Here is a 26,449-nt window from a genome sequence, read left to right as displayed (position 1 = left end):
GAGAATCATGCACACTTATCAGAAAGGCATAGACCAAGAGTTGTTTTTTGGGGGTTTCCCAAAAGAAAAAAGAAAACTCAATCTCTTTTTCTGTGTATAACTAATTGGAGCTGGTACCTCAGGATCCTCTGTTCCATTGCAGAATGCTGCCAGATCATTCAAGATGAGTGTGGTATCAGATTCATTCAAAGAAGAATATGCCACACTTGGGACATCAGAAGAGCATAGGAAAAGGCCTGGAACCCTAGATGAAAAATAAATATAGACATTTCAATTCATGGAAACATAAATTCACCCATTGAAAATAAAAAGAAGAAATATATATATTTATATATATGATATACTGTATATGTCACATAATTACATATTTTATCAAAATGGTGGATACTCACTTCAGAGGGCTCAAGGTTGGGTCGAATTCAAAAAGCTCAAAGATGTAGTAGTCTGTTACATCTTCTTGGATTTCTGTGTTGTTAAAGAGCTCCATGTTGGCTTGGTCCACCAAGAACACTTTAGCCTTTGAAAATATATCAACACATAGATTAATAATTTTGTTCTCAGTCTTAACTAAAATGTATTGATAACAATACAATAAATAGATTTAAACAAAACTAGATCACAAACGTGAAATCTATGGCAGGTCTATCTAAATAAACAACTTCTATATTTTGTCAAAGCATAACATTGAAATAAGTTATAAAGAGTGGATTTCAGGACATACTTGACTGGTGGAGATGAAGGTGGTGAGATCCTCCACAGTCATGAATGGCACAAAGTCCCCAATGTAATTGACAAACCAAGCAGTAGAATTTAGTTCTGCATCACTGGCGTTGTAGCATCTGGGTTCAGAGCCTATACAACAGGGAAAACCCAGAACATTGCCAAAAAAATAACTTAATACATATAACACGAATGTGATCGAACAATCATTGAATTCTCTTGTATTCTATGAGGCTGAACTTGGGCACAGTGGTGCTTTGAGCTAAATGCTAGCCTCATATGTTAAGCATATATAATGTTAACCTTAGTTAACCTTAATCTTAGTTATGCATGTTAGCATGCATTTGCCAATTAGCACTAAACACAAAGTACAGCTGAGGCTGATGGAAGTGCCATTAGTTTCGCAGGTATCGAGTAAGCCAGGGATCCTTTAGGTATCATCATGACCATAAAATGACCAAAGAAATAATAATTTGTGATGGAAAGTTCATTTTAGAAAATGCACAGGACAATGTTTTGTATGAAAATCCAGTAAGTATCACATCCCTATTCATTCATATTCACTAGAATAACACTATTTGCCCAACATATTTTGTACAGTTGGGTATAAACACTTCTCCACCAATATCAAATGACAGATTATGAAAAAAAAACTCAAGCAAACCCTTCAGCTGTGTGCACTGCATCAGGAACAAATTAGACTCAGCATGGATAGTCAGGATTAGGTCCTTTAAATACACATCTTTTAAACATTATACATTTGCTCAAAAATGCATCTTACCGGATCCCAAGTAGGTGCTGATGGTGGTGTATACATCGCTCTGTCCAAACTCAGAGTTGTATGTGAAGTTATTTCCCATTACAGAGACCCTATTGAAAGGACAAGAACACAAATGTAATGATAGCCATGAGCTTTCTGACAGTGTGGAAAGAAGAGACTTACAGTTTCTGGAAGGCTAGACATGAAGCATTCTGCACTTCGTTGGGGCTGATGAGGCTCTTGGTGAGGAATCTGAGATAGTTTGTCAACCGCAGGTCGAACCAGGAATCAACCTCGGATCTGTTGATGCTGCTCAGCGCCAAAGGCCAAACACAGGGAAGGATCACCATCTTCACATCATCTGGAACGTCCTCCTAATGGCACACATATTTACTTACACGTTTAATGACCAGCTGGTGTCATTTACAGAGGATCAAATGATGTATTATATAAAAATACTGTCTATGGTAAATACATCATCATATAAATGCTGCTAATAGCAACATGTGGCCTGTTTCATCAGTAATAATGTTTGTTATATGGCACCATTCAGATAAGTGACATACAGTTTCTAGGAAGGCAGGAGTGTTGTTGTAGTTGTTGAAGATGACACAGATGTCAGATTTGTTTCCAATGGCATTGGGTTGGATGAGGAACTGATGTAGCTCTGAAGTGCTGATGGTACTTAGAAGCTACAAGAAGAAAAACAAGTTGATATTACTGCTGCAATAGTACAACATCTGTGGGAATTACATTGAAGCTATCACCAGGTGGTAACTCTTATATATATTATTGTAAAATTATTACCTCTGACTCGCGTGTCTCTGGCAGAAGTGATATGAACGTGGACACATTTGGAAAACCAAACCTGAGGAAAGTGCTTCTCAGATAGATGTAGAAGCTTCCACCACTGTAACACTTGAGGGGCTTTGAATCTGTTTTAAAAACAAATTTGGGAACATATTGCCAGAGAAAACCAATATTCTGAAATACAAATTTTCTTTTGTCATGATGTCACATGCAAACCTTGGAGGAAGAGGAGGGTTCTTTTGTAGATCTCCTGTTGGGTGTTGTTGCTGAGTGTCGAGCGTTGTTTGTCCAGCAATGTAATCCTAAATTCAGAATAAAATCAGTTTCAAGCAATTCAAAAATACACATAATCACAAGTAACCAAACCCAGACAAAATAAATGATTACATCTCTTGGCTGCTGTTACAACTCCTCTTGTTCACAATGTTGAATAAAGGTGTCACCAAGCCGGGAGAGAGGTTAACCAGGAGAGGGCTCAGTCGAACTTTGAGCCACAGGAAGAACTCTGTGTCATTGATGGCTGGAGAGGACAGATTTCCTCTGTCAAACACTGCCTGGAGGAAGGCAGATTTCACCTCCACTGTGTAGTTGTCTGGGTGCATCTGGGGGAATTTAACATAGCATTTATAAGAGTTTGAACTAAATGGTTTACATAATAGTAAAAATGTTATGTTATGAATCATGTTAACCTAAATAAGTTATCTAACTCTATATAAAAAGCCAAATAAATGTTTTCCTTTCTGCTAAAATCCAACAGATTTTTTTGCGGATATCCAGTAATGCCCCTTTATCTTTAAGCCTCTGGGAAGCAGGCAGTGACCTCTAGGTCTGAAAAGTAAAGCCAATGCAAAAGTACCTAAACTTGCATTCTTTCAAATGGCCAGCAGGAGCAACTTGTAATGGCATGGCATTTCTTTTCTTGTGTGCACAAGATAATAACTTTTCCCTGCAAGCTAATTACGCTAACGAGATAAACAACAAAAACTAAAAATGTAATCTTAACACCACAGTAACTGTCTATAATAACCTTGATGAAGGTAGGATTCATTGCAGAGTTGTTTTATTACTTTAGACTGCAATGGTTTGAGCTATGTGTACCCAATAAACTGGCATTTCAATGTTGCATAATGCATTTCATGTTTAAAAATGATTATGGCATGTTTTTGTGTGTAGAAAATATTTAAGTATTATTAGACAAAAAAGAAGATATTTACCTCAATTACTGGTGAGACTATGTCAAAGAAAGCACCAAAGTCAACAGGATCGATGGCTGTCATGATTTCTTCCACCTCTTGCGTTGTCTTCAGTTGTGAGGGAGTTGCTGCGTGCTGGGCCAGCTGTCCGAGAGTGAGAAGATCTTCAACCTGCGCCTAAAAGTGACAAGCAGCATTTCAGTAAGCGAACATTACAGTGGAAAACAATGGACCTCCCAGTTTTCTAATTTAGAGCTTTTTTAATAGTGTAAAATAACATTAGAATGATGAGTAGAGAATATATAACATGAAATGTCTGTTCAATGACAGTAATAAGTTGGATATAGGATTGGTTATTTGTTTGGTAGTATTTTTAATGCATGTTTCTAGTCGGGTTTATGTTTTTTTATGTTTTATAAATAAAAGTGGTAGGCCTGTTTGGGCTGGGCATAATATGTAAGCATGCCATAATAACATTGAAGAGGTCGCTTCCTATGAGGACCCGCTTCCTATGTAGATATGAAGGGCTCATTCTAAGCTAAAAAAAAAATTAAATACATTGACTATTAATGTTTCAGGTAATTATACACTAATGCAACTATGTACACTATGTAAACACAATAATGAATAGTACTGTGTTTACAAAGTGCAAACATATTAATAAATATTGTTTTCCATTTCAGCCAATAAATCCCTGTAGATCTAACACTATATCACTTTAAATGGAACACACAGGATAAAGGTTTTTGGCAATGACATGATTTAAACCAATCAGACTCCAATTCCATTTGAAAAGCAGTTGCTTAGTTATTTGTTGCTGTCCATTGACATGTACATGAACCCATCTATGTATTTCCTGGATCAATTAGAAAGTAAACAGGTATTGAACAGCAGCTAATAGCCAAACTATTGGTAAGACATTTCAGTTTGGGATGGGAAGACTATAACAACAATATCTACTTACAATGGAAAAGTTGGCATTGAGGGCTTGCAGATCCTGCAGGGTTGCGAAACGAGAGAAGCTGCCAAAGTTTACCTGTACCCACTCTCCACTACCGTTGATCAATGAGACACAGCCAGGATCTGCGAAAATGACAGAAACAAATTCATTGTCAAGGTATAACCACCACATGCTATCGAGACTTTACCAATTTGGCCTGAGCTCTTGCCTTTACCTGATGAGTCATTTCTTGAAAGGAAGGGCTTGATGAAATGAGTGAAGACTGCTGACTTTCTTTCTCTTTCCATGAATGCCTTTTGGCTGTTGAATGCCTGGATGCTAAATTTGAGAGAAGGCTTTTAATACCTTAACATTTACAAAACAGCAGGTTCCTCTGCAATCTTGTTCACAGTGGAGCAACTTATCACATATGTGCTTACACAGTCTGGTACGTCTTGCAGCTCAAGTTCTTGGAGCTTAGGCAGAATAGGAAGTTGGGGGATGGAGAGGCCAGAAACGGACGAATCTTTGTCTGGAACCAGCTGTTTACAAAGTCCTCACTCTGCAGTTGTGCCTGGCTGAAGTTGGCAATTCTTATCTCCCCAAGAGCCTCAAGTGCATGTGACAATGACGGGTTGCTGTTGTTGGGGGCCTGGAATTGGAAAAATCATTTTGGTTTAACACAGAATTCCAACAGGGAAACACCACATTTTGTAAAATTTCAGGATTGGATTTACCATGCTGGCGTATGTCACAAGAGCCTGGTCTAGTGCCGGAGAAGTTTCCTTGAAGAAAAGCTTCCAGACCTCAACGGGGTAAGACCTTTGGCTTTCCAGTGAGCAGTTCATCAGTGTGACCAAGTTGCTGGCTGTGAGATTTGTAGCCTTTGAAAATAATTAGAAAAGAAATCAAACAAACACTTTTAGAGCTTAGTGAAATTAGTATCAGGAGGGGTAATGTTGAAAAAGCAAAATCTGTCTCTGGGATTCACAGCTTATATACCAGTCTTACCAAGGTACAGGCATGTTCAGTGATGCTTAAATTGCACAGGGCTTCAGAGGAATTGCCAACAGACAGTTTGACTTGTGATCTGAGGAGGACAATAAAAAAGTAAACCATCGACACCTTAGATATATTGTGGAAGGGAACTTTGCCTACCCAAACCCAGCACCAGACAAAACAGTAATTCACCCACCTATTAACTGCAGCACAGATGAGGTCCTCTGTGAAAAGACAATAATTGTGTATCAGATATTGTACCTTCAGAATGCGATCTTGTCATCAAAGTTGAAATATCTGGTGATTCAGAAACTTACCATTAACCGGGGTCTCCTTGCACTGGGGACAAGCAAAACACAATTGTTAGTCCAATAGCTAAACGTATTTAAAGTTAAAATATATCAACGTGGCCTCCTTAACAAAGTGACTGTGCCAAACTTGTGTCTTGTACATTTTGATCAAATATTGTAAAAGCCATCAATAGACCCATAGAAATGAACTCACCATGAAGGAATCTGGAACTGAGCAACCTGTTTTAGAAAATATTGAAATGAAGACATGGCATCAGTTCAGCTATTATCACAGTTGTGGCAATGGGCCGATCTGAAAAAGTTTGTAAGCAGAGAATTTGGACACTTACGTGGAAATGTCTCCTTGAGATACTTTATGCTTGATCTCAAACTGTGTGAATCCTGCAGTTCCAGGGATTCCACATTTTGCCGAAGACCAGTGAGTCTGAAGGAAGAAAGTAGAAGTCATTGTGACTTGTCAGAAGCCAAAGTTTGACATCATCCTGCAAAAACTTAAAATGTTGCACTTTGGACTGCAGACATATTATCTCTTACATAGCTGCGTAGGATGCACAGCTGATGTTACTGGGTATCACCACCAAGCTGCCAGGGTGGAGGCTCGCCAACACAGGAAACAAGTTGACCTGGAACCACTGCTCAAAGTCTTCAGGGTCAAATTCTTTAAATTTAGGAGCAAGGGCTGTCAAGGTCAGGTTCAAGATGGTGTCTCGTACACCTGCATTTCTGATGAGGGTGATGTTTTTCTGGAAATAAAAGGATTCACGTTCCAGTTTAGGAGGACATTTTGCATTTCTGAAATCATTGTAGTGAAAGCAAGCTTGGTGACCCATCTTTGTACTTTAGTGCATCAGGGGCATCAATCAAGCAATCCTTGGTGGCCATTCATTCAAGAAGCATGACATAATTGTTTCCTTTTGAGTGAAATCCTGGCCACTTATTAGATTCTGCTAAAATGTATCCACCCTCAGTCAACTTCCAACAAGACAGTTTACCAGCCAGTTTTGTGTTAATATACGGCAACCTTAAAGGTAAGCATTCACCTGCTTGGACATCAAAGCAAAGGCCTGGAAAAACATCGCCAACTGCTTATCTTCAGGGTCCTTTGTCAATTTCTTCAACACTTTCGTTACGAGGGTCTTATTCTCCAAAATGCTGCTGTCTTGATCCAGGAGCAGCTCAGCCGTCTGGTTTGGTGAGAGGGAGTCCACAACTGCCACCTGATGAAACAAACCAAGAGGATATATAAATTGCTCTTCTCTTTGATATGGCAAAGCCACAACTGTATGCAGATTTTCCAAGTTACGCATATTGTGCGGCTGTTTTCAAGAAAGATCGGTAGGAAAATGTCGCACTTACTCCAGAGAGGTTGAAGACTTTGAGTTCAGAGTATGATGTGTATTGGGAAAAGGAACCCAGGTTTGCTTCAAGCCATTCTGCATCACTGTGAATTCCCTGCCTGCAAACTAAGGCACGTAGAGAGACATTAACATATGCACCGTTTAGCAAGCATTATTTTGCATTGATACACATGAAAGAAGTAAATTGTCAATTTTCTTCTAACTGCCATTTCAGCATACTTTTTCACAATTCAAAGTCCATGGCGAAGCACACATGGCACATGGCACAATTGACTGCGTCAGCCCTACCTGGCTTGTTGATGACACTGGCAGATCTATTCAGGTAGCCAATCAGAACTTCTGTGATTTCTTTTTTTCTTTGCAACGCCAACGCAGGGGAAGCTTTGGCCATCCCACTCACACTGCACATGGGGGGAAAATAAACATTCTTATTCTGTCCACCATTAGCATTTTGCACTTTTTTCAAAGCAATCTTGCTTGTTCTTGAAATGCTACTCACACGACATGGTAGTTTGTGCAGTTTATATTTGCAGTTGCATTCTTGAGCATCATTGGGCTGAAACTTGGGAGGATCGACTTCAGTATCAGATGGAACCAAGAAAACCAGTCTTCTCTGTTGAATCGTAGGAAATGCGGACTGATGATGTTGAAGGTCCTATTCATCGCACGATCTCTCACAGCAGGTTGGAAATCAGGGACCTGTCAAATGATAACATGAGAGGATTCAAACGCCATGATACCCCAGACAGCATGCAACATAGGATGTAACAGCATACTTGATATGAATGAGTGCCCTACAGCTGATGTAGAGGGTTAGATACATGACTAATTACTGACTATGCTCGGTTTCAAGCCGTTCCGTTATCCATCTTAACCGGGTGTCAAGAGTAGCCTACCTTTCCACTTGCTGTCAACTGTGTCAGGAATTCATTCACATTTTCCAGAGCATCACCATCCTCGAGAACCTCAAACACATGGTCTATTTGGTCTGTGTCATTCAAAGCGCCTGAGCTCAGTGTGAACTGTGCCACCTGAGTAGGAGTGAGCACAGACAACGATCCGGCCTAAAAAAAGGAAATCAATATGAAATCACACAGCAGAAATTGCCAAACAAAAGGTAAGACATTTCAGTTTGGAATAGGAATACTTTAACCGCAGTCGCCACTTACACTGGAGAAGTTGGCATTGAGGGCTTGCAGATCCTGCAGGGTTGCGAAACGAGAGAAGCTGCCAAAGTTTACCTGTACCCACTCTCCACTACCGTTGATCAATGAGACACAGCCAGGATCTGCGAAAAAGACGGAAACAAAGTCATTGTCAAGGTATAACCACCACATGCTATCGAGACTTTACCAATTTGGCCTGAGCTCTTGCCTTTACCTGATGAGTCATTTCTTGAAAGGAAGGGCTTGATGAAATGAGTGAAGACTGCTGACTTTCTTTCTCTTTCCATGAATGCCTTTTGGCTGTTGAATGCCTGGATGCTAAATTTAAAGGAGAAGGCTTTTAATACCTTAACATTTACAAAACAGCAGGTTCCTCTGCAATCTTGTTCACAGTGGAGCAACGTATCACATATGTGCTTACACAGTCTGGTACGTCTTGCAGCTCAAGTTCTTGGAGCTTAGGCAGAATAGGAAGTTGGGGGATGGAGAGGCCAGAAACGGACGAATCTTTGTCTGGAACCAGCTGTTTACAAAGTCCTCATTCTGCAGTTGTGCCTGGCTGAAGTTGGCAATTCTTATCTCCCCAAGAGCCTCAAGCGCATGTGACAATGACGGGTTGCTGTTGTTGGGGGCCTGGAATTGGAAAAATCATTTTGGTTTAACACAGAATTCCAACAGGGAAACACCACATTTTGTAAAATTTCAGGATTGGATTTACCATGCTGGCGTATGTCACAAGAGCCTGGTCTAGTGCCGGAGAAGTTTCCTTGAAGAAAAGCTTCCAGACCTCAACGGGGTAAGACCTTTGGCTTTCCAGTGAGCAGTTCATCAGTGTGACCAAGTTGCTGGCTGTGAGATTTGTAGCCTTTGAAAATAATTAGAAAAGAAATCAAACAAACACTTTTAGAGCTTAGTGAAATTAGTATCAGGAGGGGTAATGTTGAAAAAGCAAAATCTGTCTCTGGGATTCACAGCTTATATACCAGTCTTACCAAGGTACAGGCATGTTCAGTGATGCTTAAATTGCACAGGGCTTCAGAGGAATTGCCAACAGACAGTTTGACTTGTGATCTGAGGAGGACAATAAAAAAGTAAACCATCGACACCTTAGATATATTGTGGAAGGGAACTTTGCCTACCCAAACCCAGCACCAGACAAAACAGTAATTCACCCACCTATTAACTGCAGCACAGATGAGGTCCTCTGTGAAAAGACAATAATTGTGTATCAGATATTGTACCTTCAGAATGCGATCTTGTCATCAAAGTTGAAATATCTGGTGATTCAGAAACTTACCATTAACCGGGGTCTCCTTGCACTGGGGACAAGCAAAACACAATTGTTAGTCCAATAGCTAAACGTATTTAAAGTTAAAATATATCAACGTGGCCTCCTTAACAAAGTGACTGTGCCAAACTTGTGTCTTGTACATTTTGATCAAATATTGTAAAAGCCATCAATAGACCCATAGAAATGAACTCACCATGAAGGAATCTGGAACTGAGCAACCTGTTTTAGAAAATATTGAAATGAAGACATGGCATCAGTTCAGCTATTATCACAGTTGTGGCAATGGGCCGATCTGAAAAAGTTTGTAAGCAGAGAATTTGGACACTTACGTGGAAATGTCTCCTTGAGATACTTTATGCTTGATCTCAAACTGTGTGAATCCTGCAGTTCCAGGGATTCCACATTTTGCCGAAGACCAGTGAGTCTGAAGGAAGAAAGTAGAAGTCATTGTGACTTGTCAGAAGCCAAAGTTTGACATCATCCTGCAAAAACTTAAAATGTTGCACTTTGGACTGCAGACATATTATCTCTTACATAGCTGCGTAGGATGCACAGCTGATGTTACTGGGTATCACCACCAAGCTGCCAGGGTGGAGGCTCGCCAACACAGGAAACAAGTTGACCTGGAACCACTGCTCAAAGTCTTCAGGGTCAAATTCTTTAAATTTAGGAGCAAGGGCTGTCAAGGTCAGGTTCAAGATGGTGTCTCGTACACCTGCATTTCTGATGAGGGTGATGTTTTTCTGGAAATAAAAGGATTCATGTTCCAGTTTAGGAGGACATTTTGCATTTCTGAAATCATTGTAGTGAAAGCAAGCTTGGTGACCCATCTTTGTACTTTAGTGCATCAGGGGCATCAATCAAGCAATCCTTGGTGGCCATTCATTCAAGAAGCATGACATAATTGTTTCCTTTTGAGTGAAATCCTGGCCACTTATTAGATTCTGCTAAAATGTATCCACCCTCAGTCAACTTCCAACAAGACAGTTTACCAGCCAGTTTTGTGTTAATATACGGCAACCTTAAAGGTAAGCATTCACCTGCTTGGACATCAAAGCAAAGGCCTGGAAAAACATCGCCAACTGCTTATCTTCAGGGTCCTTTGTCAATTTCTTCAACACTTTCGTTACGAGGGTCTTATTCTCCAAAATGCTGCTGTCTTGATCCAGGAGCAGCTCAGCCGTCTGGTTTGGTGAGAGGGAGTCCACAACTGCCACCTGATGAAACAAACCAAGAGGATATATAAATTGCTCTTCTCTTTGATATGGCAAAGCCACAACTGTATGCAGATTTTCCAAGTTACGCATATTGTGCGGCTGTTTTCAAGAAAGATCGGTAGGAAAATGTCGCACTTACTCCAGAGAGGTTGAAGACTTTGAGTTCAGAGTATGATGTGTATTGGGAAAAGGAACCCAGGTTTGCTTCAAGCCATTCTGCATCACTGTGAATTCCCTGCCTGCAAACTAAGGCACGTAGAGAGACATTAACATATGCACCGTTTAGCAAGCATTATTTTGCATTGATACACATGAAAGAAGTAAATTGTCAATTTTCTTCTAACTGCCATTTCAGCATACTTTTTCACAATTCAAAGTCCATGGCGAAGCACACATGGCACATGGCACAATTGACTGCGTCAGCCCTACCTGGCTTGTTGATGACACTGGCAGATCTATTCAGGTAGCCAATCAGAACTTCTGTGATTTCTTTTTTTCTTTGCAACGCCAACGCAGGGGAAGCTTTGGCCATCCCACTCACACTGCACATGGGGGGAAAATAAACATTCTTATTCTGTCCACCATTAGCATTTTGCACTTTTTTCAAAGCAATCTTGCTTGTTCTTGAAATGCTACTCACACGACATGGTAGTTTGTGCAGTTTATATTTGCAGTTGCATTCTTGAGCATCATTGGGCTGAAACTTGGGAGGATCGACTTCAGTATCAGATGGAACCAAGAAAACCAGTCTTCTCTGTTGAATCGTAGGAAATGCGGACTGATGATGTTGAAGGTCCTATTCATCGCACGATCTCTCACAGCAGGTTGGAAATCAGGGACCTGTCAAATGATAACATGAGAGGATTCAAACGCCATGATACCCCAGACAGCATGCAACATAGGATGTAACAGCATACTTGATATGAATGAGTGCCCTACAGCTGATGTAGAGGGTTAGATACATGACTAATTACTGACTATGCTCGGTTTCAAGCCGTTCCGTTATCCATCTTAACCGGGTGTCAAGAGTAGCCTACCTTTCCACTTGCTGTCAACTGTGTCAGGAATTCATTCACATTTTCCAGAGCATCACCATCCTCGAGAACCTCAAACACATGGTCTATTTGGTCTGTGTCATTCAAAGCGCCTGAGCTCAGTGTGAACTGTGCCACCTGAGTAGGAGTGAGCACAGACAACGATCCGGCCTAAAAAAAGGAAATCAATATGAAATCACACAACAGAAATTGCCAAACAAAAGGTAAGACATTTCAGTTTGGAATAGGAATACTTTAACCGCAGTCGTCACTTACACTGGAGAAGTTGGCATTGAGGGCTTGCAGATCCTGCAGGGTTGCGAAACGAGAGAAGCTGCCAAAGTTTACCTGTACCCACTCTCCACTACCGTTGATCAATGAGACACAGCCAGGATCTGCGAAAAAGACAGAAACAAAGTCATTGTCAAGGTATAACCACCACATGCTATCGAGACTTTACCAATTTGGCCTGAGCTCTTGCCTTTACCTGATGAGTCATTTCTTGAAAGGAAGGGCTTGATGAAATGAGTGAAGACTGCTGACTTTCTTTCTCTTTCCATGAATGCCTTTTGGCTGTTGAATGCCTGGATGCTAAATTTAAAGGAGAAGGCTTTTAATACCTTAACATTTACAAAACAGCAGGTTCCTCTGCAATCTTGTTCACAGTGGAGCAACGTATCACATATGTGCTTACACAGTCTGGTACGTCTTGCAGCTCAAGTTCTTGGAGCTTAGGCAGAATAGGAAGTTGGGGGATGGAGAGGCCAGAAACGGACGAATCTTTGTCTGGAACCAGCTGTTTACAAAGTCCTCATTCTGCAGTTGTGCCTGGCTGAAGTTGGCAATTCTTATCTCCCCAAGAGCCTCAAGCGCATGTGACAATGACGGGTTGCTGTTGTTGGGGGCCTGGAATTGGAAAAATCATTTTGGTTTAACACAGAATTCCAACAGGGAAACACCAGATTTTGTAAAATTTCGGGATTGGATTTACCATGCTGGCGTATGTCACAAGAGCCTGGTCTAGTGCCGGAGAAGTTTCCTTGAAGAAAAGCTTCCAGACCTCAACGGGGTAAGACCTTTGGCTTTCCAGTGAGCAGTTCATCAGTGTGACCAAGTTGCTGGCTGTGAGATTTGTAGCCTTTGAAAATAATTAGAAAAGAAATCAAACAAACACTTTTAGAGCTTAGTGAAATTAGTATCAGGAGGGGTAATGATGAAAAAGCAAAATCTGTCTCTGGGATTCACAGCTTATATACCAGTCTTACCAAGGTACAGGCATGTTCAGTGATGCTTAAATTGCACAGGGCTTCAGAGGAATTGCCAACAGACAGTTTGACTTGTGATCTGAGGAGGACAATAAAAAAGTAAACCATCGACACCTTAGATATATTGTGGAAGGGAACTTTGCCTACCCAAACCCAGCAACAGACAAAACAGTAATTCACCCACCTATTAACTGCAGCACAGATGAGGTCCTCTGTGAAAAGACAATAATTGTGTATCAGATATTGTACCTTCAGAATGCGATCTTGTCATCAAAGTTGAAATATCTGGTGATTCAGAAACTTACCATTAACCGGGGTCTCCTTGCACTGGGGACAAGCAAAACACAATTGTTAGTCCAATAGCTAAACGTATTTAAAGTTAAAATATATCAACGTGGCCTCCTTAACAAAGTGACTGTGCCAAACTTGTGTCTTGTACATTTTTATCAAATATTGTAAAAGCCATCAATAGACCCATAGAAATGAACTCACCATGAAGGAATCTGGAACTGAGCAACCTGTTTTAGAAAATATTGAAATGAAGACATGGCATCAGTTCAGCTATTATCACAGTTGTGGCAATGGGCCGATCTGAAAAAGTTTGTAAGCAGAGAATTTGGACACTTACGTGGAAATGTCTCCTTGAGATACTTTATGCTTGATCTCAAACTGTGTGAATCCTGCAGTTCCAGGGATTCCACATTTTGCCGAAGACCAGTGAGTCTGAAGGAAGAAAGTAGAAGTCATTGTGACTTGTCAGAAGCCAAAGTTTGACATCATCCTGCAAAAACTTAAAATGTTGCACTTTGGACTGCAGACATATTATCTCTTACATAGCTGCGTAGGATGCACAGCTGATGTTACTGGGTATCACCACCAAGCTGCCAGGGTGGAGGCTCGCCAACACAGGAAACAAGTTGACCTGGAACCACTGCTCAAAGTCTTCAGGGTCAAATTCTTTAAATTTAGGAGCAAGGGCTGTCAAGGTCAGGTTCAAGATGGTGTCTCGTACACCTGCATTTCTGATGAGGGTGATGTTTTTCTGGAAATAAAAGGATTCATGTTCCAGTTTAGGAGGACATTTTGCATTTCTGAAATCATTGTAGTGAAAGCAAGCTTGGTGACCCATCTTTGTACTTTAGTGCATCAGGGGCATCAATCAAGCAATCCTTGGTGGCCATTCATTCAAGAAGCATGACATAATTGTTTCCTTTTGAGTGAAATCCTGGCCACTTATTAGATTCTGCTAAAATGTATCCACCCTCAGTCAACTTCCAACAAGACAGTTTACCAGCCAGTTTTGTGTTAATATACGGCAACCTTAAAGGTAAGCATTCACCTGCTTGGACATCAAAGCAAAGGCCTGGAAAAACATCGCCAACTGCTTATCTTCAGGGTCCTTTGTCAATTTCTTCAACACTTTCGTTACGAGGGTCTTATTCTCCAAAATGCTGCTGTCTTGATCCAGGAGCAGCTCAGCCGTCTGGTTTGGTGAGAGGGAGTCCACAACTGCCACCTGATGAAACAAACCAAGAGGATATATAAATTGCTCTTCTCTTTGATATGGCAAAGCCACAACTGTATGCAGATTTTCCAAGTTACGCATATTGTGCGGCTGTTTTCAAGAAAGATCGGTAGGAAAATGTCGCACTTACTCCAGAGAGGTTGAAGACTTTGAGTTCAGAGTATGATGTGTATTGGGAAAAGGAACCCAGGTTTGCTTCAAGCCATTCTGCATCACTGTGAATTCCCTGCCTGCAAACTAAGGCACGTAGAGAGACATTAACATATGCACCGTTTAGCAAGCATTATTTTGCATTGATACACATGAAAGAAGTAAATTGTCAATTTTCTTCTAACTGCCATTTCAGCATACTTTTTCACAATTCAAAGTCCATGGCGAAGCACACATGGCACATGGCACAATTGACTGCGTCAGCCCTACCTGGCTTGTTGATGACACTGGCAGATCTATTCAGGTAGCCAATCAGAACTTCTGTGATTTCTTTTTTTCTTTGCAACGCCAACGCAGGGGAAGCTTTGGCCATCCCACTCACACTGCACATGGGGGGAAAATAAACATTCTTATTCTGTCCACCATTAGCATTTTGCACTTTTTTCAAAGCAATCTTGCTTGTTCTTGAAATGCTACTCACACGACATGGTAGTTTGTGCAGTTTATATTTGCAGTTGCATTCTTGAGCATCATTGGGCTGAAACTTGGGAGGATCGACTTCAGTATCAGATGGAACCAAGAAAACCAGTCTTCTCTGTTGAATCGTAGGAAATGCGGACTGATGATGTTGAAGGTCCTATTCATCGCACGATCTCTCACAGCAGGTTGGAAATCAGGGACCTGTCAAATGATAACATGAGAGGATTCAAACGCCATGATACCCCAGACAGCATGCAACATAGGATGTAACAGCATACTTGATATGAATGAGTGCCCTACAGCTGATGTAGAGGGTTAGATACATGACTAATTACTGACTATGCTCGGTTTCAAGCCGTTCCGTTATCCATCTTAACCGGGTGTCAAGAGTAGCCTACCTTTCCACTTGCTGTCAACTGTGTCAGGAATTCATTCACATTTTCCAGAGCATCACCATCCTCGAGAACCTCAAACACATGGTCTATTTGGTCTGTGTCATTCAAAGCGCCTGAGCTCAGTGTGAACTGTGCCACCTGAGTAGGAGTGAGCACAGACAACGATCCGGCCTAAAAAAAGGAAATCAATATGAAATCACACAACAGAAATTGCCAAACAAAAGGTAAGACATTTCAGTTTGGAATAGGAATACTTTAACCGCAGTCGTCACTTACACTGGAGAAGTTGGCATTGAGGGCTTGCAGATCCTGCAGGGTTGCGAAACGAGAGAAGCTGCCAAAGTTTACCTGTACCCACTCTCCACTACCGTTGATCAATGAGACACAGCCAGGATCTGCGAAAAAGACAGAAACAAAGTCATTGTCAAGGTATAACCACCACATGCTATCGAGACTTTACCAATTTGGCCTGAGCTCTTGCCTTTACCTGATGAGTCATTTCTTGAAAGGAAGGGCTTGATGAAATGAGTGAAGACTGCTGACTTTCTTTCTCTTTCCATGAATGCCTTTTGGCTGTTGAATGCCTGGATGCTAAATTTAAAGGAGAAGGCTTTTAATACCTTAACATTTACAAAACAGCAGGTTCCTCTGCAATCTTGTTCACAGTGGAGCAACGTATCACATATGTGCTTACACAGTCTGGTACGTCTTGCAGCTCAAGTTCTTGGAGCTTAGGCAGAATAGGAAGTTGGGGGATGGAGAGGCCAGAAACGGACGAATCTTTGTCTGGAACCAGCTGTTTACAAAGTCCTCATTCTGCAGTTGTGCCTGGCTGAAGTTGGCAATTCTTATCTCCCCAAGAGCCTCAAGCGCATGTGACAATGACGGGTTGCTGTTGTTGGGGGCCTGGAATTGGAAAAATCATTTTGGTTTAACACAGAATTCCAACAGGGAAACACCAGATTTTGTAAAATTTCGGGATTGGATTTACCATGCTGGCGTATGTCACAAGAGCCTGGTCTAGTGCCGGAGAAGTTTCCTTGAAGAAAAGCTTCCAGACCTCAACGGGGTAAGACCTTTGGCTTTCCAGTGAGCAGTTCATCAGTGTGACCAAGTTGCTGGCTGTGAGATTTGTAGCCTTTGAAAATAATTAGAAAAGAAATCAAACAAACACTTTTAGAGCTTAGTGAAATTAGTATCAGGAGGGGTAATGATGAAAAAGCAAAATCTGTCTCTGGGATTCACAGCTTATATACCAGTCTTACCAAGGTACAGGCATGTTCAGTGATGCTTAAATTGCACAGGGCTTCAGAGGAATTGCCAACAGACAGTTTGACTTGTGATCTGAGGAGGACAATAAAAAAGTAAACCATCGACACCTTAGATATATTGTGGAAGGGAACTTTGCCTACCCAAACCCAGCAACAGACAAAACAGTAATTCACCCACCTATTAACTGCAGCACAGATGAGGTCCTCTGTGAAAAGACAATAATTGTGTATCAGATATTGTACCTTCAGAATGCGATCTTGTCATCAAAGTTGAAATATCTGGTGATTCAGAAACTTACCATTAACCGGGGTCTCCTTGCACTGGGGACAAGCAAAACACAATTGTTAGTCCAATAGCTAAACGTATTTAAAGTTAAAATATATCAACGTGGCCTCCTTAACAAAGTGACTGTGCCAAACTTGTGTCTTGTACATTTTTATCAAATATTGTAAAAGCCATCAATAGACCCATAGAAATGAACTCACCATGAAGGAATCTGGAACTGAGCAACCTGTTTTAGAAAATATTGAAATGAAGACATGGCATCAGTTCAGCTATTATCACAGTTGTGGCAATGGGCCGATCTGAAAAAGTTTGTAAGCAGAGAATTTGGACACTTACGTGGAAATGTCTCTTTGAGATACTTTATGCTTGATCTCAAACTGTGTGAATCCTGCAGTTCCAGGGATTCCACATTTTGCCGAAGACCAGTGAGTCTGAAGGAAGAAAGTAGAAGTCATTGTGACTTGTCAGAAGCCAAAGTTTGACATCATCCTGCAAAAACTTAAAATGTTGCACTTTGGACTGCAGACATATTATCTCTTACATAGCTGCGTAGGATGCACAGCTGATGTTACTGGGTATCACCACCAAGCTGCCAGGGTGGAGGCTCGCCAACACAGGAAACAAGTTGACCTGGAACCACTGCTCAAAGTCTTCAGGGTCAAATTCTTTAAATTTAGGAGCAAGGGCTGTCAAGGTCAGGTTCAAGATGGTGTCTCGTACACCTGCATTTCTGATGAGGGTGATGTTTTTCTGGAAATAAAAGGATTCACGTTCCAGTTTAGGAGGACATTTTGCATTTCTGAAATCATTGTAGTGAAAGCAAGCTTGGTGACCCATCTTTGTACTTTAGTGCATCAGGGGCATCAATCAAGCAATCCTTGGTGGCCATTCATTCAAGAAGCATGACATAATTGTTTCCTTTTGAGTGAAATCCTGGCCACTTATTAGATTCTGCTAAAATATATCCACCCTCAGTCAACTTCCAACAAGACAGTTTACCAGCCAGTTTTGTGTTAATATACGGCAACCTTAAAGGTAAGCATTCACCTGCTTGGACATCAAAGCAAAGGCCTGGAAAAACATCGCCAACTGCTTATCTTCAGGGTCCTTTGTCAATTTCTTCAACACTTTCGTTACGAGGGTCTTATTCTCCAAAATGCTGCTGTCTTGATCCAGGAGCAGCTCAGCCGTCTGGTTTGGTGAGAGGGAGTCCACAACTGCCACCTGATGAAACAAACCAAGAGGATATATAAATTGCTCTTCTCTTTGATATGGCAAAGCCACAACTGTATGCAGATTTTCCAAGTTACGCATATTGTGCGGCTGTTTTCAAGAAAGATGGGTAGGAAAATGTCGCACTTACTCCAGAGAGGTTGAAGACTTTGAGTTCAGAGTATGATGTGTATTGGGAAAAGGAACCCAGGTTTGCTTCAAGCCATTCTGCATCACTGTGAATTCCCTGCCTGCAAACTAAGGCACGTAGAGAGACATTAACATATGCACCGTTTAGCAAGCATTATTTTGCATTGATACACATGAAAGAAGTAAATTGTCAATTTTCTTCTAACTGCCATTTCAGCATACTTTTTCACAATTCAAAGTCCATGGCGAAGCACACATGGCACATGGCACAATTGACTGCGTCAGCCCTACCTGGCTTGTTGATGACACTGGCAGATCTATTCAGGTAGCCAATCAGAACTTCTGTGATTTCTTTTTTTCTTTGCAACGCCAACGCAGGGGAAGCTTTGGCCATCCCACTCACACTGCACATGGGGGGAAAATAAACATTCTTATTCTGTCCACCATTAGCATTTTGCACTTTTTTCAAAGCAATCTTGCTTGTTCTTGAAATGCTACTCACACGACATGGTAGTTTGTGCAGTTTATATTTGCAGTTGCATTCTTGAGCATCATTGGGCTGAAACTTGGGAGGATCGACTTCAGTATCAGATGGAACCAAGAAAACCAGTCTTCTCTGTTGAATCGTAGGAAATGCGGACTGATGATGTTGAAGGTCCTATTCATCGCACGATCTCTCACAGCAGGTTGGAAATCAGGGACCTGTCAAATGATAACATGAGAGGATTCAAACGCCATGATACCCCAGACAGCATGCAACATAGGATGTAACAGCATACTTGATATGAATGAGTGCCCTACAGCTGATGTAGAGGGTTAGATACATGACTAATTACTGACTATGCTCGGTTTCAAGCCGTTCCGTTATCCATCTTAACCGGGTGTCAAGAGTAGCCTACCTTTCCACTTGCTGTCAACTGTGTCAGGAATTCATTCACATTTTCCAGAGCATCACCATCCTCGAGAACCTCAAACACATGGTCTATTTGGTCTGTGTCATTCAAAGCGCCTGAGCTCAGTGTGAACTGTGCCACCTGAGTAGGAGTGAGCACAGACAACGATCCGGCCTAAAAAAAGGAAATCAATATGAAATCACACAGCAGAAATTGCCAAACAAAAGGTAAGACATTTCAGTTTGGAATAGGAATACTTTAACCGCAGTCGCCACTTACACTGGAGAAGTTGGCATTGAGGGCTTGCAGATCCTGCAGGGTTGCGAAACGAGAGAAGCTGCCAAAGTTTACCTGTACCCACTCTCCACTACCGTTGATCAATGAGACACAGCCAGGATCTGCGAAAAAGACAGAAACAAAGTCATTGTCAAGGTATAACCACCACATGCTATCGAGACTTTACCAATTTGGCCTGAGCTCTTGCCTTTACCTGATGAGTCATTTCTTGAAAGGAAGGGCTTGATGAAATGAGTGAAGACTGCTGACTTTCTTTCTCTTTCCATGAATGCCTTTTGGCTGTTGAATGCCTGGATGCTAAATTTAAAGGAGAAGGCTTTTAATACCTTAACATTTACAAAACAGCAGGTTCCTCTGCAATCTTGTTCACAGTGGAGCAACGTATCACATATGTGCTTACACAGTCTGGTACGTCTTGCAGCTCAAGTTCTTGGAGCTTAGGCAGAATAGGAAGTTGGGGGATGGAGAGGCCAGAAACGGACGAATCTTTGTCTGGAACCAGCTGTTTACAAAGTCCTCATTCTGCAGTTGTGCCTGGCTGAAGTTGGCAATTCTTATCTCCCCAAGAGCCTCAAGCGCATGTGACAATGACGGGTTGCTGTTATTGGGGGCCTGGAATTGGAAAAATCATTTTGGTTTAACACAGAATTCCAACAGGGAAACACCAGATTTTGTAAAATTTCGGGATTGGATTTACCATGCTGGCGTATGTCACAAGAGCCTGGTCTAGTGCCGGAGAAGTTTCCTTGAAGAAAAGCTTCCAGACCTCAACGGGGTAAGACCTTTGGCTTTCCAGTGAGCAGTTCATTAGTGTGACCAAGTTGCTGGCTGTGAGATTTGTAGCCTTTGAAAATAATTAGAAAAGAAATCAAACAAACACTTTTAGAGCTTAGTGAAATTAGTATCAGGAGGGGTAATGTTGAAAAAGCAAAATCTGTCTCTGGGATTCACAGCTTATATACCAGTCTTACCAAGGTACAGGCATGTTCAGTGATGCTTAAATTGCACAGGGCTTCAGAGGAATTGCCAACAGACAGTTTGACTTGTGATCTGAGGAGGACAATAAAAAAGTAAACCATCGACACCTTAGATATATTGTGGAAGGGAACTTTGCCTACCCAAACCCAGCACCAGACAAAACAGTAATTCACCCACCTATTAACTGCAGCACAGATGAGGTCCTCTGTGAAAAGACAATAATTGTGTATCAGATATTGTACCTTCAGAATGCGATCTTGTCATCAAAGTTGAAATATCTGGTGATTCAGAAACTTACCATTAACCGGGGTCTCCTTGCACTGGGGACAAGCAAAACACAATTGTTAGTCCAATAGCTAAACGTATTTAAAGTTAAAATATATCAACGTGGCCTCCTTAACAAAGTGAATGTGCCAAACTTGTGTCTTGTACATTTTGATCAAATATTGTAAAAGCCATCAATAGACCCATAGAAATGAACTCACCATGAAGGAATCTGGAACTGAGCAACCTGTTTTAGAAAATATTGAAATGAAGACATGGCATCAGTTCAGCTATTATCACAGTTGTGGCAATGGGCCGATCTGAAAAAGTTTGTAAGCAGAGAATTTGGACACTTACGTGGAAATGTCTCCTTGAGATACTTTATGCTTGATCTCAAACTGTGTGAATCCTGCAGTTCCAGGGATTCCACATTTTGCCGAAGACCAGTGAGTCTGAAGGAAGAAAGTAGAAGTCATTGTGACTTGTCAGAAGCCAAAGTTTGACATCATCCTGCAAAAACTTAAAATGTTGCACTTTGGACTGCAGACATATTATCTCTTACATAGCTGCGTAGGATGCACAGCTGATGTTACTGGGTATCACCACCAAGCTGCCAGGGTGGAGGCTCGCCAACACAGGAAACAAGTTGACCTGGAACCACTGCTCAAAGTCTTCAGGGTCAAATTCTTTAAATTTAGGAGCAAGGGCTGTCAAGGTCAGGTTCAAGATGGTGTCTCGTACACCTGCATTTCTGATGAGGGTGATGTTTTTCTGGAAATAAAAGGATTCACGTTCCAGTTTAGGAGGACATTTTGCATTTCTGAAATCATTGTAGTGAAAGCAAGCTTGGTGACCCATCTTTGTACTTTAGTGCATCAGGGGCATCAATCAAGCAATCCTTGGTGGCCATTCATTCAAGAAGCATGACATAATTGTTTCCTTTTGAGTGAAATCCTGGCCACTTATTAGATTCTGCTAAAATGTATCCACCCTCAGTCAACTTCCAACAAGACAGTTTACCAGCCAGTTTTGTGTTAATATACGGCAACCTTAAAGGTAAGCATTCACCTGCTTGGACATCAAAGCAAAGGCCTGGAAAAACATCGCCAACTGCTTATCTTCAGGGTCCTTTATCAATTTCTTCAACACTTTCGTTACGAGGGTCTTATTCTCCAAAATGCTGCTGTCTTGATCCAGGAGCAGCTCAGCCGTCTGGTTTGGTGAGAGGGAGTCCACAACTGCCACCTGATGAAACAAACCAAGAGGATATATAAATTGCTCTTCTCTTTGATATGGCAAAGCCACAACTGTATGCAGATTTTCCAAGTTACGCATATTGTGCGGCTGTTTTCAAGAAAGATCGGTAGGAAAATGTCGCACTTACTCCAGAGAGGTTGAAGACTTTGAGTTCAGAGTATGATGTGTATTGGGAAAAGGAACCCAGATTTGCTTCAAGCCATTCTGCATCACTGTGAATTCCCTGCCTGCAAACTAAGGCACGTAGAGAGACATTAACATATGCACCGTTTAGCAAGCATTATTTTGCATTGATACACATGAAAGAAGTAAATTGTCAATTTTCTTCTAACTGCCATTTCAGCATACTTTTCACAATTCAAAGTCCATGGCGAAGCACACATGGCACATGGCACAATTGACTGCGTCAGCCCTACCTGGCTTGTTGATGACACTGGCAGATCTATTCAGGTAGCCAATCAGAACTTCTGTGATTTCTTTTTTTCTTTGCAACGCCAACGCAGGGGAAGCTTTGGCCATCCCACTCACACTGCACATGGGGGGAAAATAAACATTCTTATTCTGTCCACCATTAGCATTTTGCACTTTTTTCAAAGCAATCTTGCTTGTTCTTGAAATGCTACTCACACGACATGGTAGTTTGTGCAGTTTATATTTGCAGTTGCATTCTTGAGCATCATTGGGCTGAAACTTGGGAGGATCGACTTCAGTATCAGATGGAACCAAGAAAACCAGTCTTCTCTGTTGAATCGTAGGAAATGCGGACTGATGATGTTGAAGGTCCTATTCATCGCACGATCTCTCACAGCAGGTTGGAAATCAGGGACCTGTCAAATGATAACATGAGAGGATTCAAACGCCATGATACCCCAGACAGCATGCAACATAGGATGTAACAGCATACTTGATATGAATGAGTGCCCTACAGCTGATGTAGAGGGTTAGATACATGACTAATTACTGACTATGCTCGGTTTCAAGCCGTTCCGTTATCCATCTTAACCGGGTGTCAAGAGTAGCCTACCTTTCCACTTGCTGTCAACTGTGTCAGGAATTCATTCACATTTTCCAGAGCATCACCATCCTCGAGAACCTCAAACACATGGTCTATTTGGTCTGTGTCATTCAAAGCGCCTGAGCTCAGTGTGAACTGTGCCACCTGAGTAGGAGTGAGCACAGACAACGATCCGGCCTAAAAAAAGGAAATCAATATGAAATCACACAGCAGAAATTGCCAAACAAAAGGTAAGACATTTCAGTTTGGAATAGGAATACTTTAACCGCAGTCGCCACTTACACTGGAGAAGTTGGCATTGAGGGCTTGCAGATCCTGCAGGGTTGCGAAACGAGAGAAGCTGCCAAAGTTTACCTGTACCCACTCTCCACTACCGTTGATCAATGAGACACAGCCAGGATCTGCGAAAAAGACAGAAACAAAGTCATTGTCAAGGTATAACCACCACATGCTATCGAGACTTTACCAATTTGGCCTGAGCTCTTGCCTTTACCTGATGAGTCATTTCTTGAAAGGAAGGGCTTGATGAAATGAGTGAAGACTGCTGACTTTCTTTCTCTTTCCATGAATGCCTTTTGGCTGTTGAATGCCTGGATGCTAAATTTAAAGGAGAAGGCTTTTAATACCTTAACATTTACAAAACAGCAGGTTCCTCTGCAATCTTGTTCACAGTGGAGCAACGTATCACATATGTGCTTACACAGTCTGGTACGTCTTGCAGCTCAAGTTCTTGGAGCTTAGGCAGAATAGGAAGTTGGGGGATGGAGAGGCCAGAAACGGACGAATCTTTGTCTGGAACCAGCTGTTTACAAAGTCCTCATTCTGCAGTTGTGCCTGGCTGAAGTTGGCAATTCTTATCTCCCCAAGAGCCTCAAGCGCATGTGACAATGACGGGTTGCTGTTATTGGGGGCCTGGAATTGGAAAAATCATTTTGGTTTAACACAGAATTCCAACAGGGAAACACCAGATTTTGTAAAATTTCGGGATTGGATTTACCATGCTGGCGTATGTCACAAGAGCCTGGTCTAGTGCCGGAGAAGTTTCCTTGAAGAAAAGCTTCCAGACCTCAACGGGGTAAGACCTTTGGCTTTCCAGTGAGCAGTTCATCAGTGTGACCAAGTTGCTGGCTGTGAGATTTGTAGCCTTTGAAAATAATTAGAAAAGAAATCAAACAAACACTTTTAGAGCTTAGTGAAATTAGTATCAGGAGGGGTAATGTTGAAAAAGCAAAATCTGTCTCTGGGATTCACAGCTTATATACCAGTCTTACCAAGGTACAGGCATGTTCAGTGATGCTTAAATTGCACAGGGCTTCAGAGGAATTGCCAACAGACAGTTTGACTTGTGATCTGAGGAGGACAATAAAAAAGTAAACCATCGACACCTTAGATATATTGTGGAAGGGAACTTTGCCTACCCAAACCCAGCACCAGACAAAACAGTAATTCACCCACCTATTAACTGCAGCACAGATGAGGTCCTCTGTGAAAAGACAATAATTGTGTATCAGATATTGTACCTTCAGAATGCGATCTTGTCATCAAAGTTGAAATATCTGGTGATTCAGAAACTTACCATTAACCGGGGTCTCCTTGCACTGGGGACAAGCAAAACACAATTGTTAGTCCAATAGCTAAACGTATTTAAAGTTAAAATATATCAACGTGGCCTCCTTAACAAAGTGAATGTGCCAAACTTGTGTCTTGTACATTTTGATCAAATATTGTAAAAGCCATCAATAGACCCATAGAAATGAACTCACCATGAAGGAATCTGGAACTGAGCAACCTGTTTTAGAAAATATTGAAATGAAGACATGGCATCAGTTCAGCTATTATCACAGTTGTGGCAATGGGCCGATCTGAAAAAGTTTGTAAGCAGAGAATTTGGACACTTACGTGGAAATGTCTCCTTGAGATACTTTATGCTTGATCTCAAACTGTGTGAATCCTGCAGTTCCAGGGATTCCACATTTTGCCGAAGACCAGTGAGTCTGAAGGAAGAAAGTAGAAGTCATTGTGACTTGTCAGAAGCCAAAGTTTGACATCATCCTGCAAAAACTTAAAATGTTGCACTTTGGACTGCAGACATATTATCTCTTACATAGCTGCGTAGGATGCACAGCTGATGTTACTGGGTATCACCACCAAGCTGCCAGGGTGGAGGCTCGCCAACACAGGAAACAAGTTGACCTGGAACCACTGCTCAAAGTCTTCAGGGTCAAATTCTTTAAATTTAGGAGCAAGGGCTGTCAAGGTCAGGTTCAAGATGGTGTCTCGTACACCTGCATTTCTGATGAGGGTGATGTTTTTCTGGAAATAAAAGGATTCACGTTCCAGTTTAGGAGGACATTTTGCATTTCTGAAATCATTGTAGTGAAAGCAAGCTTGGTGACCCATCTTTGTACTTTAGTGCATCAGGGGCATCAATCAAGCAATCCTTGGTGGCCATTCATTCAAGAAGCATGACATAATTGTTTCCTTTTGAGTGAAATCCTGGCCACTTATTAGATTCTGCTAAAATGTATCCACCCTCAGTCAACTTCCAACAAGACAGTTTACCAGCCAGTTTTGTGTTAATATACGGCAACCTTAAAGGTAAGCATTCACCTGCTTGGACATCAAAGCAAAGGCCTGGAAAAACATCGCCAACTGCTTATCTTCAGGGTCCTTTGTCAATTTCTTCAACACTTTCGTTACGAGGGTCTTATTCTCCAAAATGCTGCTGTCTTGATCCAGGAGCAGCTCAGCCGTCTGGTTTGGTGAGAGGGAGTCCACAACTGCCACCTGATGAAACAAACCAAGAGGATATATAAATTGCTCTTCTCTTTGATATGGCAAAGCCACAACTGTATGCAGATTTTCCAAGTTACGCATATTGTGCGGCTGTTTTCAAGAAAGATCGGTAGGAAAATGTCGCACTTACTCCAGAGAGGTTGAAGACTTTGAGTTCAGAGTATGATGTGTATTGGGAAAAGGAACCCAGGTTTGCTTCAAGCCATTCTGCATCACTGTGAATTCCCTGCCTGCAAACTAAGGCACGTAGAGAGACATTAACATATGCACCGTTTAGCAAGCATTATTTTGCATTGATACACATGAAAGAAGTAAATTGTCAATTTTCTTCTAACTGCCATTTCAGCATACTTTTTCACAATTCAAAGTCCATGGCGAAGCACACATGGCACATGGCACAATTGACTGCGTCAGCC

The 26,449-nt window shown here is 41.5% G+C and overlaps 1 protein-coding gene across 1 annotated transcript in view; it reads right to left on the bottom strand.

Annotated features, from left to right (window-relative positions):
• The window catches only part of LOC117751551, a 51,818-nt gene that overhangs the window by 7,110 nt on the left and 18,259 nt on the right, over nt 1-26,449 (bottom strand). Inside the window, exons 69-165 of the mRNA XM_034563471.1 lie at nt 26,164-26,270; nt 25,848-26,024; nt 25,342-25,550; nt 25,137-25,231; nt 25,001-25,026; nt 24,814-24,835; nt 24,693-24,720; nt 24,509-24,587; nt 24,235-24,381; nt 23,938-24,149; nt 23,731-23,834; nt 23,520-23,638; nt 23,247-23,414; nt 22,850-23,049; nt 22,639-22,751; nt 22,350-22,456; nt 22,034-22,210; nt 21,528-21,736; nt 21,323-21,417; nt 21,187-21,212; nt 21,000-21,021; nt 20,879-20,906; nt 20,695-20,773; nt 20,421-20,567; nt 20,124-20,335; nt 19,917-20,020; nt 19,706-19,824; nt 19,433-19,600; nt 19,036-19,235; nt 18,825-18,937; nt 18,535-18,641; nt 18,219-18,395; nt 17,713-17,921; nt 17,508-17,602; nt 17,372-17,397; nt 17,185-17,206; nt 17,064-17,091; nt 16,880-16,958; nt 16,606-16,752; nt 16,309-16,520; nt 16,102-16,205; nt 15,891-16,009; nt 15,618-15,785; nt 15,221-15,420; nt 15,010-15,122; nt 14,720-14,826; nt 14,404-14,580; nt 13,898-14,106; nt 13,693-13,787; nt 13,557-13,582; nt 13,370-13,391; nt 13,249-13,276; nt 13,065-13,143; nt 12,791-12,937; nt 12,494-12,705; nt 12,287-12,390; nt 12,076-12,194; nt 11,803-11,970; nt 11,406-11,605; nt 11,195-11,307; nt 10,905-11,011; nt 10,589-10,765; nt 10,083-10,291; nt 9,878-9,972; nt 9,742-9,767; nt 9,555-9,576; nt 9,434-9,461; nt 9,250-9,328; nt 8,976-9,122; nt 8,679-8,890; nt 8,472-8,575; nt 8,261-8,379; nt 7,988-8,155; nt 7,591-7,790; nt 7,380-7,492; nt 7,090-7,196; nt 6,774-6,950; nt 6,268-6,476; nt 6,063-6,157; nt 5,927-5,952; nt 5,740-5,761; nt 5,619-5,646; nt 5,435-5,513; nt 5,161-5,307; nt 4,864-5,075; nt 4,659-4,762; nt 4,448-4,566; nt 3,505-3,660; nt 2,678-2,892; nt 2,507-2,592; nt 2,288-2,415; nt 2,047-2,172; nt 1,664-1,854; nt 1,502-1,590; nt 722-852; nt 393-517; nt 118-244 (exon numbers count right to left, since the gene is read on the bottom strand). Coding sequence (XP_034419362.1) covers nt 118-244; nt 393-517; nt 722-852; nt 1,502-1,590; nt 1,664-1,854; nt 2,047-2,172; nt 2,288-2,415; nt 2,507-2,592; nt 2,678-2,892; nt 3,505-3,660; nt 4,448-4,566; nt 4,659-4,762; nt 4,864-5,075; nt 5,161-5,307; nt 5,435-5,513; nt 5,619-5,646; nt 5,740-5,761; nt 5,927-5,952; nt 6,063-6,157; nt 6,268-6,476; nt 6,774-6,950; nt 7,090-7,196; nt 7,380-7,492; nt 7,591-7,790; nt 7,988-8,155; nt 8,261-8,379; nt 8,472-8,575; nt 8,679-8,890; nt 8,976-9,122; nt 9,250-9,328; nt 9,434-9,461; nt 9,555-9,576; nt 9,742-9,767; nt 9,878-9,972; nt 10,083-10,291; nt 10,589-10,765; nt 10,905-11,011; nt 11,195-11,307; nt 11,406-11,605; nt 11,803-11,970; nt 12,076-12,194; nt 12,287-12,390; nt 12,494-12,705; nt 12,791-12,937; nt 13,065-13,143; nt 13,249-13,276; nt 13,370-13,391; nt 13,557-13,582; nt 13,693-13,787; nt 13,898-14,106; nt 14,404-14,580; nt 14,720-14,826; nt 15,010-15,122; nt 15,221-15,420; nt 15,618-15,785; nt 15,891-16,009; nt 16,102-16,205; nt 16,309-16,520; nt 16,606-16,752; nt 16,880-16,958; nt 17,064-17,091; nt 17,185-17,206; nt 17,372-17,397; nt 17,508-17,602; nt 17,713-17,921; nt 18,219-18,395; nt 18,535-18,641; nt 18,825-18,937; nt 19,036-19,235; nt 19,433-19,600; nt 19,706-19,824; nt 19,917-20,020; nt 20,124-20,335; nt 20,421-20,567; nt 20,695-20,773; nt 20,879-20,906; nt 21,000-21,021; nt 21,187-21,212; nt 21,323-21,417; nt 21,528-21,736; nt 22,034-22,210; nt 22,350-22,456; nt 22,639-22,751; nt 22,850-23,049; nt 23,247-23,414; nt 23,520-23,638; nt 23,731-23,834; nt 23,938-24,149; nt 24,235-24,381; nt 24,509-24,587; nt 24,693-24,720; nt 24,814-24,835; nt 25,001-25,026; nt 25,137-25,231; nt 25,342-25,550; nt 25,848-26,024; nt 26,164-26,270 — 11,729 coding nt within the window. The remainder of the gene's footprint in view (nt 1-117; nt 245-392; nt 518-721; nt 853-1,501; nt 1,591-1,663; nt 1,855-2,046; nt 2,173-2,287; nt 2,416-2,506; nt 2,593-2,677; nt 2,893-3,504; nt 3,661-4,447; nt 4,567-4,658; nt 4,763-4,863; nt 5,076-5,160; nt 5,308-5,434; nt 5,514-5,618; nt 5,647-5,739; nt 5,762-5,926; nt 5,953-6,062; nt 6,158-6,267; nt 6,477-6,773; nt 6,951-7,089; nt 7,197-7,379; nt 7,493-7,590; nt 7,791-7,987; nt 8,156-8,260; nt 8,380-8,471; nt 8,576-8,678; nt 8,891-8,975; nt 9,123-9,249; nt 9,329-9,433; nt 9,462-9,554; nt 9,577-9,741; nt 9,768-9,877; nt 9,973-10,082; nt 10,292-10,588; nt 10,766-10,904; nt 11,012-11,194; nt 11,308-11,405; nt 11,606-11,802; nt 11,971-12,075; nt 12,195-12,286; nt 12,391-12,493; nt 12,706-12,790; nt 12,938-13,064; nt 13,144-13,248; nt 13,277-13,369; nt 13,392-13,556; nt 13,583-13,692; nt 13,788-13,897; nt 14,107-14,403; nt 14,581-14,719; nt 14,827-15,009; nt 15,123-15,220; nt 15,421-15,617; nt 15,786-15,890; nt 16,010-16,101; nt 16,206-16,308; nt 16,521-16,605; nt 16,753-16,879; nt 16,959-17,063; nt 17,092-17,184; nt 17,207-17,371; nt 17,398-17,507; nt 17,603-17,712; nt 17,922-18,218; nt 18,396-18,534; nt 18,642-18,824; nt 18,938-19,035; nt 19,236-19,432; nt 19,601-19,705; nt 19,825-19,916; nt 20,021-20,123; nt 20,336-20,420; nt 20,568-20,694; nt 20,774-20,878; nt 20,907-20,999; nt 21,022-21,186; nt 21,213-21,322; nt 21,418-21,527; nt 21,737-22,033; nt 22,211-22,349; nt 22,457-22,638; nt 22,752-22,849; nt 23,050-23,246; nt 23,415-23,519; nt 23,639-23,730; nt 23,835-23,937; nt 24,150-24,234; nt 24,382-24,508; nt 24,588-24,692; nt 24,721-24,813; nt 24,836-25,000; nt 25,027-25,136; nt 25,232-25,341; nt 25,551-25,847; nt 26,025-26,163; nt 26,271-26,449) is intronic.

This window comes from Cyclopterus lumpus, chromosome 22 (assembly GCF_009769545.1).
Source record: "Cyclopterus lumpus isolate fCycLum1 chromosome 22, fCycLum1.pri, whole genome shotgun sequence".
In the NCBI taxonomy this organism is placed as follows: Eukaryota; Metazoa; Chordata; class Actinopteri; order Perciformes; family Cyclopteridae; genus Cyclopterus; species Cyclopterus lumpus.
The sequence above is the reverse complement of the archived record's forward strand: the minus strand, read 5'-3'. Positions and strand labels throughout refer to the sequence as shown.